At 45.4% G+C, this 13,780-nt stretch overlaps 1 protein-coding gene across 10 annotated transcripts in view; it reads left to right on the forward strand.

The window, feature by feature from the left end:
* Positions 1-13,780, forward strand: part of Znf536 (zinc finger protein 536) — a 460,757-nt gene that overhangs the window by 276,957 nt on the left and 170,020 nt on the right. For all 10 annotated transcript variants that reach the window (XM_028877735.2, XM_028877746.2, XM_028877737.2 and 7 more), the window contains one exon: positions 2,947-3,102. In XM_028877735.2, coding sequence (XP_028733568.1) covers positions 2,947-3,102 — 156 coding nt within the window. The remainder of the gene's footprint in view (positions 1-2,946; positions 3,103-13,780) is intronic.

Genomic DNA, 13,780 nt, shown 5'->3' on the forward strand with positions numbered 1-13,780 from the left:
TCCTTGCGCTTGGCTTCCCGCCTCTGCAGACACTTCCTGGGACCACCCACCATTCCCCTTCGTTGTGGCCCAGAGTTTGTTTTTCCAGAAGGATTAGTTTAAGAGTAAACCGCCATAGGCCTGCTGGCCCTCCGGGAGAAAACTGTTTCTGCGTAAAGTGAAAATTAAACTCTTAAATCTGCAAAGAAAGCTGTTTATCTTACAAATTTATTCCTTTTATTGGACCACACATATCCACGATAGAAAGATAAAAGGGAAACAGACACGGGCCATCACTTAGAGTGACATATAGCCAGGCATAGGTCATCACAACTTCTGTAAAGCCTTCCAGAGTAGGGTGTCACCTCTCCCCATATTTACCTAGAATAGTCTGAGCAAGTCCCCACCAGAAGCTGCAGTAGAAATGGGTCCTTCCTCACCATGAGCACAGCTTCTGTTCAACTGCCATGTTGTTCTTACACACTGGGGCCTTGCTGGAAAAGGCTGCTGGGGTGGATCGTGGGAAAGAGGTCTGCACCTGTGTGACTCTAGCCTGGCATCAAGTCCTGTTTATGCTTTTAAAAGGCCTCCAAACTTAAGTCAGGGCACTCCGGGCATTTTAATCTGCCTTATCATTTCTTAAACTGACCCAAGGAAAAGTAAGTCTGGATGATTTGAGATGGGCAGATGTTGTGGACTGGGGAAGGCGGGGGTACAGGGATGAGCACAGGGAGATGGCATTTGAGTTGTTCAAATCCAGGTGGATTGCATGAAGTGGTTCAGGCCTGTCATCCCAATACTCAGAAGTATTGTGAGTTCAATGCTAGACTAAGCTACATGGTGAGATTCTGTCTCAAAAGAAGAAAGAAAGAGAGAAAGGGAGGAAGGAAGGGAGGCAGGAAGGAGGGAGGGAGGGAGGGAAGAAGGAAAAAATTAAAATATAGATTTGAAGAGATGGCTCAGTAGTTACAAGCACATGCTGTTCTTGCAGAAGACCTGAGTTTGGTTCCCAGCACCCATGACAGGCTGCCCACAGCCCATAACTCCAGATCCAGGGCATCACTTGACCTCTTCTGATCTTCATGTGCAGAGCCCCCCCCCACACACATATTATTAAAAAATAAAAATAAGTCTGAAATAAAACAACAAAGAAATTAAGAGCTAGAGGTGTGGTTAGCTAGCATGGTAGAGCCTGGGCTGCTTCTCACCACAGCAAAAGGAAATCCCTGGGGAGGCTCAGCCTGCAGTGTGGGAGACATTGTGTGGGGCCTGTGTGACCCAGCTTTGCCACACTATCTGAGCTTTTCATCCTTACTCATAAGTCATCTTTGGGTGCTTCTCATGTTTGTTGGAATGCCTATAAATCTGGTGCTCAGTGAGGTGACAGGCTTTGGGTGAGAGTTCTGCATGTGGATAAGCCTAATCCTCCCATTTGTAAAAATTAGGAGTTAAAAACCCTCTGAGTAATTGTACACTCCAAATGGGTCTTCCAACAGTGACAGGGAGAGTTGGGGAGAGTCGGATTAGAAGGAGGCCCTCAATGTACTTTTCTGGGGTGGTGATCTGCTCACATATGGTCCAAATGCAAAAAGGATGTTCCAAGTCAGGGCGCTTGCACAGTTGCCTGGAGCCAACATCCAAATAAGAATTAAGTGTGTTTGCCTTCATCTCGTTCATGGTCTATAAGTCTGTCCCTTTCGGCCATTAGCAGAGAACACCAGCAATGGATGTTGCAGAATAAAAGCAATTTGCATTTTCCATCGCTTGGAAGGTACAAATCTTATTTATTCTTAGCTCAGTAGAACTTACAGATCTGCTCATTATCTCAGAAGGTTCCCTGTTCTCATGGTAGGATTTACCACAAGGCCTGGAGGGTGGGTTGGAAGCCATGGCGGGGACCCTTCCAGCCTCAGGGGCTTGGGATTGGAGGCTGGGCTTCAGCCTCTGCTCTGTGAGGAGGCCTGAGGGAGGCCAGAAACTTGGGGAGCAATGAGTCTAGAGAAGGTTCTCTTGCCTCCCCTCCTCAAAGGCATGTATGCTCAAGGCCTGCCCCACTCTGTAGATGTCAGGCCCCGGGTACTGCAATAACACACCCCGAAACGCTAGATATTTTCAGTTTTATTTACTATTATGTCCTATCATTTCTGTGCAAAAGGCAGCCGTATGTAAATTTTATTCCATTTTCTAATGGTTTGGGCTACATAACAAATAATAGCAAGATGGAAAATTTGTATTGATACTTTACAGAGGGACTTCTCACGTCACGGCATGGAGATTTAAATGCAGTGCTCAGAGTTTATGGGAGTTGGGAAGCTGAGCTTCCGCACATGACTTTGAATGTGTCACTGTATGTTTATCATGGGCTAATTGTGGAATTGCATTTCAGTCCTTTTTCTTCTTCCCTTTGCGCGGTTCCACCAGTCAGGGATGGGTACAACTCTATAAGGAAGCAGCGATCGGTTTGGGATAATTTTCTTTCCTGTCCCGAAATAGCTGGGTGTCTGCTTGTCTCGGGAGTCAGCTGAGATGCTTCCCGGCCCCCTTTGTGACTGACTAAGCTGCAAATGTGATTTTGGTCCTAGAGTGAACTTTCCAGCTAGCCTATATTACAAATTAATCGAATTCCACCAGTGCCCACATTTTTAAACTTTTAGAAAAAAAATATTTAATAGGAACTAAGCAAAAAGAAGAAATCAAACCAGCTGCTGACACAGCTGTTTCTTCTCTTGTTTAATTCAGTTCAATATAAAGGTACCATATGCTGCTTAAAATGATGATAGAAAAGATGAAATAATTTAAGAGAATAACAAGAAAATACATGAATTGTCAGCATTCTGTCAGATTCAAAGAATGAAATAGACAGGTGTAGTATTGACATGTTTAACTTTGTGTGGTGTTAGCAGTTTTGGTGCGAACAACTTCTGACATGTGCTGAAGTGATGTGAGAATGTTTCTCATCCACTACAGACATTGGCGAGGAGGCCGGGAGAGCCGCCGGGGGCATCCAGCAGCAGGCGCTGCTTCGAGACAGGAACCTGGGCTCGGCCATGAAGGACTGCCCATACTGTGGGAAGACTTTCCGGACTTCCCATCACCTTAAGGTCCACCTGAGGATACACACAGGTGAGAGAGATCTAGGTCCGAGTGTCAGGGGGTACCACTTAGAGATGAAGCCCCAAGTCCACAGCTGTGTTAAGTCCAACACTGTGTACCACTTCATTGCAGTTTTCAAGCTGGTTAAAGAAAGAGAGCTTTATTCTGGCTTGTGGATTTAGTTCATGTTAAGATGGCTCCATTGCTTTCAGGCCAGTGGCAAAATAAAAACAGACCAACCACTCTAAAGAGAGTATCCAAATGACCAGACAGACAGGCCTCTGGCCCAGCCTTAGGGCAGAACAGGTAGAGTCATCCTACTTACATGGGGGTTAGGTAGTTCACCATGGCGTTGCCTCAAGAGAAACCTAGAGATGTTCTCAGGCAAACAGAGAGAAAGGCCTGTGGGGCCACTCTGCCATCCCTCTTGCCTAGATCACTAGTTCCTTGCAGTAAGGCCATCCTTTTAGATCTCTGCCTTGTTCCTCGGCAACTGTTCTTTTTAGCTTTTCTGCTAGTTGCTTGTGTATTGCCAATATACACAAAAAAAAATCTATCTGAGTCATAGACACCTCCATTTTCTTTGATTTTTCTCCTGACACTTTATCTATTGGAGTATGAGCTGCTGCAGAAGATAGACAAATATGCCATCTATTTTCAAAAATAATTGTGTTCTATTTCCCACAGAATCAATAACCCTGCTCATGGACGGGCAGAAACAGTGAGTGTATACAAGTCTTGTGTGTATCAAAAAATGAGGAGCTCACTCTCCTCAGTTGGTTTCTTACCTGGTTCCCCCAAATCTGACACCACAAGGAACCCTGGATGTAGATGACTACTTCCTCACCAGTATCCCGGATGTGGTGAGCACAGTCACACCCCACCAGCCTTGGAGTATGTCTCTTGGGAGTCGTCGAAGGTCACATGCTAGTTACTTTTCTCATTGCCAAAGCAGAATAAATATAAAGGAGGAGAGACTTGATTTGGCTCCTGGTTCAAAGGATACCCCCACTCCCAGAAGGGAGGTCACAATAGCAGACAGCTCTGTCTGTGGCGGATGGGAAAGCTGGCTCCCACCTCAGCAGGCAGGAAACAGAGCAAGGAAACAGGAAACCAGAAGCAGGTCCACTCCCATATCAGCCAGCTAAGCCCTGTGTTCCAAAGATTCTTCAACCTTCTAGAACAGTGCCATCAGCTGGGGACCAAGTGTTCAAACACCCAATACTGTGTGGGGCGTTCACATCCAAACCATAACAGGATGTTTTAAGACTATGCAGTGAATCCCACTGGTCTCCCAAAAGGCTTTGCTGCAATCCCACCTCTGCACTCTTGACCCTATCCTCAGCATCATGTGCCCTTTGTCTCCTCCCTGTCCCTGCAGTGCAGAATGCCTGTCCCTGCTGTAGGACCTTCTCATAGCCACTGCCTCCACCTCAAATGTTCTCTGTCTAGGTAGTCACCGGGGACATAGCTCAAATATGAGACTACCTCTCACTCTCCCTATCGAAGATACTTCACACCCCCTGCTTGATTTTTGTCATGAATGTAACCTGTTGTGAAAAAGCCTTATTTTGTTCCATTGTACCTTACAGTGGGTATTGTTTCCCACCAAGCAGAACCTCAGACGTGTGAGGGTCACCATTTTTCCCGTCTTTATCATTGTTATTTCTGTAACCCAGTTCCTGAAAGAGTTCCTTATGCATTGGCGAGGGCAGGGGTACTGAAATTATTTTTCTTACATTCATTTATCTATTTGTGTGTGTTTGTGCATGTACACACCACAGCATGCATGTGGAAGGAAGTCATTGAACTTGGGTCCTCAGGCTTAGCCAGAAGTGCCTTTACTGGCTGAGCCATCTCCCCAATTATAGGGACACACTGAATTTGTGTGTAAGGCTGAATGACAGAGCAAATGCTAGAGTAGGGAGGTGGCCCTTTTCTTGTTGTCCCTGCTCTGTATAAGGTGACATAGAAGGGCCAAGTCAATATGGAATGCCATCCCTTGGATAGGAGACAAGAGAATCCATCAGACGCCACAGCATGGCTACAAGCACTACATTCCTGGGGACCAGTATTTCCCTTAGAGGAGAGGAGGCCTCTGAGCTCTGATCTCAGCATCTCTTGCTTCTTGTTCAACTTCCCTTCGTTTCCTTGATTCACTTCTCCCCACAGCTCGCATCCCATCTGGCATACTCAAGCATTTGCATTCTGTAATTGTATCTCTCCTTGACTATATTATGAGTTCCATAAGAGCAGAGGCTTCTGTCTGTCTGTCCAGCTGTGTCTCAAGGAGGGCAATAGACCCTGGCTCTCAGGAAAAACATTACCAAATGAACAAAGTAGTGAGTGCGTTAGGGAAAGTAGCCAGGCTCCTGGGGAGTCATCACAGACACCTTGCTTTCTCAGGTTATATCAACATCAACATACATCTTCCTCCCCAGGTTGGAGGACAGCACTTAAATGGTGGTGATAGTTATAGGGCATTGAGGTTTTCAGGACATTAAAGCAATCTGTGGGGCACCACTGCTGGGCTGTGCATGGGGGTGTGGATGCTAGACCAGGGATATCTTGTGACTGATTTTAGCTCACTTGGACATACAGCCCTGGGCTGGTTTGTTAGGGAGAGGTGGCTTCCTGTGGGTTAAGGGTGCAACTGGCAGCAAGGGTCGGAGAAGGCTCCTGGTGTCTGTCAACATGGATGAGAGCGGCCTCCAGGGTCCACATCCACCCTATTGCAGGTGAGGAGACTTCTGCAAGTCTGCTGAATGGCATGGAGGCAGGTAGATGCTACTTCCTACGACTTCAGACTTTGAGACACATTTGTTTCTTTTCTCCAACTTCTGTATCACAGACTTTTCAAGTTTGTGACAAGGAGAGAAGCAAGACAGGGCCAACAGCAGCAGCATTCCAGAAACTTCCTCCATAGGGAGAAAATGAAAGAAGCCATGGAAACATCACACTTCCACCACCCTGCTCCCGGAAGCAGCATTTGCTGGGTTTAAAAAGGCAGAATGGAAACTAGATAAAGATCAATTTTCTTTTTATCTAAGAACAAAGAAGTTGAAAAGCACTTACACTTGTGTGTCTGAATAGAACAGAAAGGGTTACACATTAGAAATCATCGAAGTAAACACCCATCACCACAATGTGAAAGCATACATGACACACATAATTTTTAAAAAAATCAAAACCCAGTTATTTCTTAATACGTGATTTCATGTGGGGCTCAAGCGGTCAAGCTGGGGTGAATTGCCCTCCACGTTGCTCCTGCTTCTAAATAGCATGACTGGAGGACAGTGAGCCATGAGAAGGAGAGAGCACACTTCCAAGTGCCATCTCTTAAAACCCTCCTGTAAGGGACGCATATGAGGGCATTTAAAAATCCAACATATAATGAATACGATTTAATTGGTTTGGCTCTAGGAGGGACCATTCTCTGTATTTTTCTATCCCACTCCATCTTTATTAGAAGTCTTGATCGTGTGACATCGACTGATAAAAACCATTTTCCTTTCTTTTCTCCACTGCATTAACTTAATTACTGCTCTTCTTCTCCCAACACCTGTTTATTAGAGAGGCGCTGAGTAGAAGCAGCATTCAGACGGCTCTGAACATCTGGGGGCTGAGGAGAGCCTGCAGGTAGCTAGGACATTTCTGTGGCCCTCCCCCTTCCCCAGCTTCCCCCAGATTGGTGGGGGTTGGGAGGATCGGAGGTAGCTTCAGGACCTTTGGAGTCCCTAGCATCACTCAGCTCCCAGAGATTCTCCCCCTACCCAACCCCGAGTCTGGCTCCTGTTAAGGCAGCAGCCTTGCCACCCAACCTGCAGGAGGGGGAATCAGGGTATTTCTGTTCTGGAGAATGCTGCCCTGGGATGCTTAGGACTTGATGACCTGATCACCCACGTCTGGACAATTTCCCTTCTATTGCTCCAGGACTGTGATGTGAATTCAGATCTATTTAGCACAGGCTGAAAGAAGCATGAATCAGAGTTCTAAGGGGCAATAGAACATATCTATATGGTCTATATAGTCTACATTGCATACTGGTTCTCTGTCAGGGGCAGACCATATGGTGATGGTTGATTATAGTGGAGAGGTTGAGACAATGTCCTAAGTTTGAGATGAGCCAGTTTCAGGGCCAGCATGGGTCTAAGCAGAGATTATAATGGAGCTGAAAAATTTCTATCACCTACTGAAATTGCAACACCAAGCACATATTTTATTTTTATGGCAGTGGAAGTGCACTGTTCACAGATTCTATTCCTTCTTTTCTATGCTTCCTTCCCTAACACCACCTTGGGAAATTGGGTGCTAGAGGGATACTCAGAAGGGTTACCTATATCCATTTCATGTGCTGGAGGCAGGCAGGTGTTGATGGATCCTTGAGAAGCTGAGGTATGTGTTTACCACTAAAGTTACCCCACTCTAATGGGTGATGAATGCATCATCCCATGCTTTGTGGGCTACAGACCAAGAAGTAAGCATCACTATTATGACTTATCTACATATGGATCCAGACCAAAGAGCTGTGGCCGCAGCAGCGACCATTACAGAGAAATGTAATCAACAACCTCACTTGCAAAAATTTGGAGGCCCTGAAGTTCAGCAACTAATTAAAAATAAATCTCATTAGTTTCTTTCCCCCTCTCAAATTATGTGGGTGGTTTATTAATCTGGTAGTGGTGTGCTTTGCACACCAGTTCTCATCCCTGAGTAAGGGACCTTTTCACAGGGATGCATGGGCATGAGGAAGCCTAGGGTAGTTATGAAGGGGTCTCAGCTGTGGTCAAGTGGCCTAGGCCTCAGTCTCTGGGTCACACCTGCCAGCATTGCTGCTTTCCTTGGAGCTGCTTCTGTGACAAAGCAACTGAGACTGACTGACTGGGGTACAGGGAGGCCCCACCCTTGTCCTCAACAGCATGAGATTTCCCTTTCACATAGAACCTTAGAAGATAGTGGGAGAGCTCTCCTTTGTGACCCTCAGAAGGTGCTAGGTCCACAGGGGTAGGAGAGCCATCTGGGAGTCACCTTGCCAGGTTATTGGGCTGTCTGTGCAGCAGGACAGCTACTACCAGGTACACTCTCTGAGCTTCCCATGTATGGGGCCGTGCTTGACTCTGCACACCACTTTGCTATGGAGTCTTCCAGCATGTTGGTGACCATGGTTCCTCTTACTACCCTGTTGCAGGAAAGGAAATGGAGGCTTGGGACTTGATGCTCTCAGCCTGTAAGCTACCAAGTGAAAGTGGGCTATTTTCTTGAACTGTTGTATTCTAAAGCTTTCCCTTTGCTCAGTGCTCTGTATTGATATTGCTCACTGCCTGAACTTCATGCTTGCTTTAGGAAATTACTACATTTCTTTGACAGAGTATGTCTACACCACAGCCTGCAGGAGAGCAGGAAGTGGCTTATTCTCACAAGTGGTGTGGATGCCGCCTCCAAAAAAACCTAACAGGAAAGTGTGATACATCCAACCTATCCTCTGCTCCTAGCTCAGATTGGAACCAGGCTAGGGCTCCTTGACCCCATGTGCTTCAGTTTCTCCGCCAGTGCAATGAGTGTAGGGAAATACGAGGCAGAGGAATGGCCACTGTAGGCTCTTCCAGGGGGCTCAAATCTCTGGAAAAAGTTTCAGGGCAAGATAACTGCCAGTGGATATGATCCTCTCCTCACAGGACAGCTCTATGGAAACTGCCCTCCCCTCCCAGTGGCATCCTGAGTCCTGGCTGCTAGGGATACCAGTGGCTTTCATTTGCCTTTGGCTACGTGTGCTAGCCAGCCGCTGCAACATACCACACACATAGAAAGTTCTATGAACACCTGTCCCAGAACAAGTTGGATTAGATGGGGCTGCTCTTTCTATCTCCTCTTCCAACAGGGGAGTGTCTGCTGTCATCCTGCATTGTAGAACAGCCATCTGAGCCATGATAGGAAAGAGAAACAGTGTCTCCAAAAGGAGCTATCTCCCTTTTTCTTTTTGCTTGGATCTAAAATGCCCCCTTTTCTATCTCTAAGACAAACTAAAAGCCCATTTTGTTCTTTTGTCGTCCCTCATGGCTGCTCTTCCTGCCTTTAATGACATCCCAAACTTTTGTGGGAAATAATTGATTGAATTTAAATTTCCTTAAAAGTTTAAGAGGTAATGTTACAGTATAAATTTTCTAGCAAACACTAAGTAGGGAAATATCCATTAGTGAAATTAACTACAGTTTCTAGGTAGCTAACAATGTGGCGTATACAGTAGGGCATGGCTAATGAACACTGCAGTGGGTGATATTTCATTATACAAATTAATGCTCACATTTTAATGGGAAAGTCACATAATGAATCTCGGCTTCAGTGACAGCAATTAGAGACACAGATTGTCCCCTTCTGGACAAGGCAGTGTTTAGCAATAAGCAGCTGTGTGAAAAGTCTTCAGGTTTACAACGTATATATGCTTTGGGGGAATTAGTGTACAATTTATATTAATGTACTGAAGCTTCGCTGCAAAGGCACCACTGTATTTATCTCTCCTGGTATTAACTAAGCAAAGACATGTAAGAAGACTAAATAAATATCCAAAAGAGGTTGCAATACTGGAGAATATTCAGTTACTCAATCTAAAAGTGGAAATACTTTTAGAAATTTAGAAAAAAAAAAAAAAAAAAAGGCAGGCACACAGGTCACTTCTTAAGTGCTATGAATCTGTATATATGTATATATTTATTTGTTTATTATTTTGGAGAGGTACTATTGGAAGATTACCCTGAATAGTTTCAAAATAGCTCCCTAGGAAGGTAAGAGTTCTTGTGGAGCTCCCAGGTACAAAGTAGTTGTTGAGAAAAATAAAAGATATCTGGTTTTATTTTTTATTCTGGATATATATATATATATATATATATATATATATATGTGTGTGTGTGTGTGTGTGTGTGTGTGTGTGTGTGTGTGTGTGTTATTCTGGGTATAGTTGTGTGAACCTGTCATTCTAGTACTCAGGGGCTGAGGCAGAAGTATCATGAGTCAAGGGCAGCATGGACTACACAGAGAGACCTTGTATTAAAAATATTAAATATGAACATGGAAAAATAGGTACAAAGAAATGATTAAACCACTACCTGGTCACATATTTCCAAGTTTCCAGTCTAATGATTAGGAAGAGTTTATCAATGAGATTAAAAAATTGAATATATATTTCATGCTACACATTGGTGAGAAGTTGACTTAATTTTAAGATGTTTCCAATATGTTCGCTCATTAGTCCACCAAAATGACAAACTGATTAATTAAAAAACAATGTATTATGTCTTTTCTATCCCAACTCTCCTTTTTAGAAATATGTTATATGCCCTACATTGTATTCCTTTAAAAATATTGTGAGAGTGTCATTAATGTTCTTACCTTCTTCCCCCAGTGTGTGGACAGCCTAATCTTGGACATCCTTGTACTAAGGCACAGGTTTTGAACTCGCTTCCTAGTCTAGACCCATTCTTCAAGCCAGGGTACCATGGCCTTCTGAGTGTCTGAAGTTCTAAAGTGAGGTGGTAGTATATAAATGAAGGTAGGTATGTGAGCAGCTGGATAGGAGAATTCTCTTAGAAAAATCAGAGATTTGGACTCTTTCAGAGGGTTCAAGTTGAGTGGAAGCCTTCATCTCCCCCCCTCCCCACTATTTCCTGTGCTTGTGATTTGCTTAGAAGGCAGAGTATGCAGCTGCTACAATAAGCAAATGTGAGGACCGGGAATCCCAAACATCCTGGAGGTGACTGGAGAACTCACAATGCCCAGCAAAGCCTGGGGCAGTCTGAGGGATTCTCCTGGGAGAGTTAGACTCTGTTTTGTGGCTTAAGTGACCAGTCATTCAACTAGACAGAGCCGCTGACAGGGTCCGAGGTTACCTGTGCTACCTAGCTGCAGAGGGAATGACTGTCCAAGTCTCTGACAGAGTCAGACCTCAGTTGGGAGATACTAGATGAACTCACTGCCTGGCTTCTTGTAGAATTCTGCCCATGTCTGCAGCTTGGGACTTGTCACAATCAGCCCAGAGTGCTGGCCTGGAAGAATGTGTCTGGATGCACTGGCTTTGACCATGAAGCCATTCAGTACAGGTAGACTCAGCATTTGCTTGCTGGCCAAACAGAGGAGGGACCTTGACCATTCCTCCAAGCTGCTAAACTTGCTGATACAATTTCCTTGTCATTTCTTACCCGACTCCATTCAGGCCAATGTTGTGCAAAGTTTGCCTCCTGAGCACGCCCAAATGCATCCTTTGGGGGAAAGAATGCATGGGAAACAGCTGGGATGCTCCCAGTGGAACATAAAGCTCAAGGTTCCTAAGCCCTCCCCATGACACATCACAGCCATCTCCTAGGTCTGCCCGGCTAGAACATCTCCCTTCAGGCTACGCCCCTCTCTGGAAGCCCAGGAAGCAGAAAAGAAATCAGCACATCAGAGGGTTGGGGCTAAGACTTTTCAAATCACTTAATGAAAAACCTTAATCCAAGAAGCTTTTTTCTTTAAGGTTTACCCCTTCATCACTCTGGATACTTATGCCTGGGGAAGCAGGAAGTGGCCACCCAAGCAAAAGCCCTTCAGGACCCAGTCAGAGTATAGTGATGCACAGAGTGGAAAGAGATAGCACTACAGAGGGCAAGGGTGGGTGGAGGGCTTTCTGAACCTGTGTAGGCAAAACAACCCCTGAAAATCCCAGAAGAAGGGGCTAGAGAGATGGCTAAGTAGTTAAGAGCGCTTGCTGCTCTTCCAGAGGTTCCAAGTTCTCGATTCCTAGCACTCACATGGTAGTTCAAAACTGCCTGTAATTCCAGTTTCAGGGGCTTCTAGGCCTCTGGCCTTTGGCCTCCTAGGGTACCACTATTACTATTACTATTACTATTACTATTACTATTACTATTACTATTACTATTACTATTATTATGACTACTGCTACTACTACTACTACTATACACACATACACACACACACACACACACACACACACACACACACTAAAAGTAAATCTAAAAGAAAAGAAAAAGAAAACTTGGGAGGAAGCTCTTTAGTCTTAGGCCAGTGAGACTGCAGCACTTAAGGGGACCATTGGACCATTCTGGTTTCTAGCAATAGCTTCTCTGTCCTGAGATCAGAGCAAGCCAAGGCCTCTTCTGAAGTTTAGAGATGCTGTCATGGCTGTGTGTGTGGGACTATGTATGTGTGATGTCTTTCCTAAGAGCAGTAAGTAAAGGGAGGGGTCTAGTCTTTACTTCTTTACTCAGTTTTGAGGGCCACCAAGGGTGTTCAGAGGTAGGAGGTGCTCATTCATGCATTCCCATGTACCTGTGCAAACATGCACATTCTGGATAGGTGTATGTATATACACAGGTCTCTGGCCCCTTTTGGAGGGTTAGTGTAACACTTGATTTGAGTTGAGAATAAAGAGAAGCCTCAAGGGACACGTGCTCTAAAAATCTCACGTTACAGGCTAAGGGAGCAAATGTCCCAAGACAGGATCCCATGTCCCATGGGGCACAGAGAAGCATGGGGTATACAGTCTCTATTTCAGACTCCTCAAATACCTCATGGTGTCTAGCTTGTCTTCTGTGCAAAGCTGCATCATAGCTCTCACTGTGGGGGTGTTTCTCAGGGAGTTATACCATGATCTCCATGCAGGCGATGCAGAGAGGTACCTAAGGAATTTGGAAAGATCAAGAGCCCTGCTGGTACTTCTAGGCCTCTTAGTTCAGAACAGGATCAGAGAGCCAGATATCAGCACCCGTTAAATCCTCCCAGGCAACTCCATGTTGATTTTTGCAAAGAAGAGTCCTCACAGTAAGTATGCACACCAGAATTACATGCAAGTTGACGCTTTGTACAAACGCCAACCTCTGGCCCCCATCCCAGACCTTGGACCCAGCACTGGTGCCTTCCCTGACTTCCTGTTTGTCTTGCACAGGGAAGACTGAGAACCAACACCCCAGTATGCAGTTCAAACATGTAGCCCTGGGAAGTATAAACACATATGCTCTGCACATCCCTGTGGTCCTGCCCTGCCTACCTCAGGCCTGAGCCAAAGGTGCATTCTCTTGCCATGCTTTGTCTATAGCTCCTCTGTCAGATGCAATCACTTCCAGGTGCTTTTATGAACAGCAGCTCAGATACCTGCTCGTCTTAGCTGTGTGGCTGTCCACTTGCAGCACCCTCCTACCCAGTCTGCACCAACCTGTGAATCAGGATCCTAGGTTTCTAGTCTGAGACTCCAGACACGTGTTCCATGCCTACTCCCTCACTGGTACTAGCCACTAGGCTCAGGAAAATGGAGTCAGCTGGGACATCAGGTGATCAGATGCACATCATATTGCCAGTGGTTCCCTGTCCATACAGCGGTGCCTCAGGTGTGCCTATATCCCAAAGTAGGGAAATGGTCCTATAAATATAAACTCTGCCTCTTTCTGTCAACAACTTTTTTTTTAAGATTTATTTTTATTTTACATATGTGTGTGTGTGTGTGTGTGTGTGTGTGTGTGTGTGTCTGCATGTATGTCTGTGCACCATGTGCATGCAATGCCCCAGGAGGCCAGAAGAGGGCATTGGATCATCTGGAACTGGAGTTACAGATAACTGTGAGCTACTATGTGGATGCTGGGAACTTAATTCAGGCCCCCCTGGGAGAGTAGCCATTTTTCCAGCCCCATGCTTATAGTTTTGATGTAGCCAAGACAACTGTGGAGAA

This window comes from Peromyscus leucopus, chromosome 1, assembly GCF_004664715.2.
Source record: "Peromyscus leucopus breed LL Stock chromosome 1, UCI_PerLeu_2.1, whole genome shotgun sequence".
In the NCBI taxonomy this organism is placed as follows: Eukaryota; Metazoa; Chordata; class Mammalia; order Rodentia; family Cricetidae; genus Peromyscus; species Peromyscus leucopus.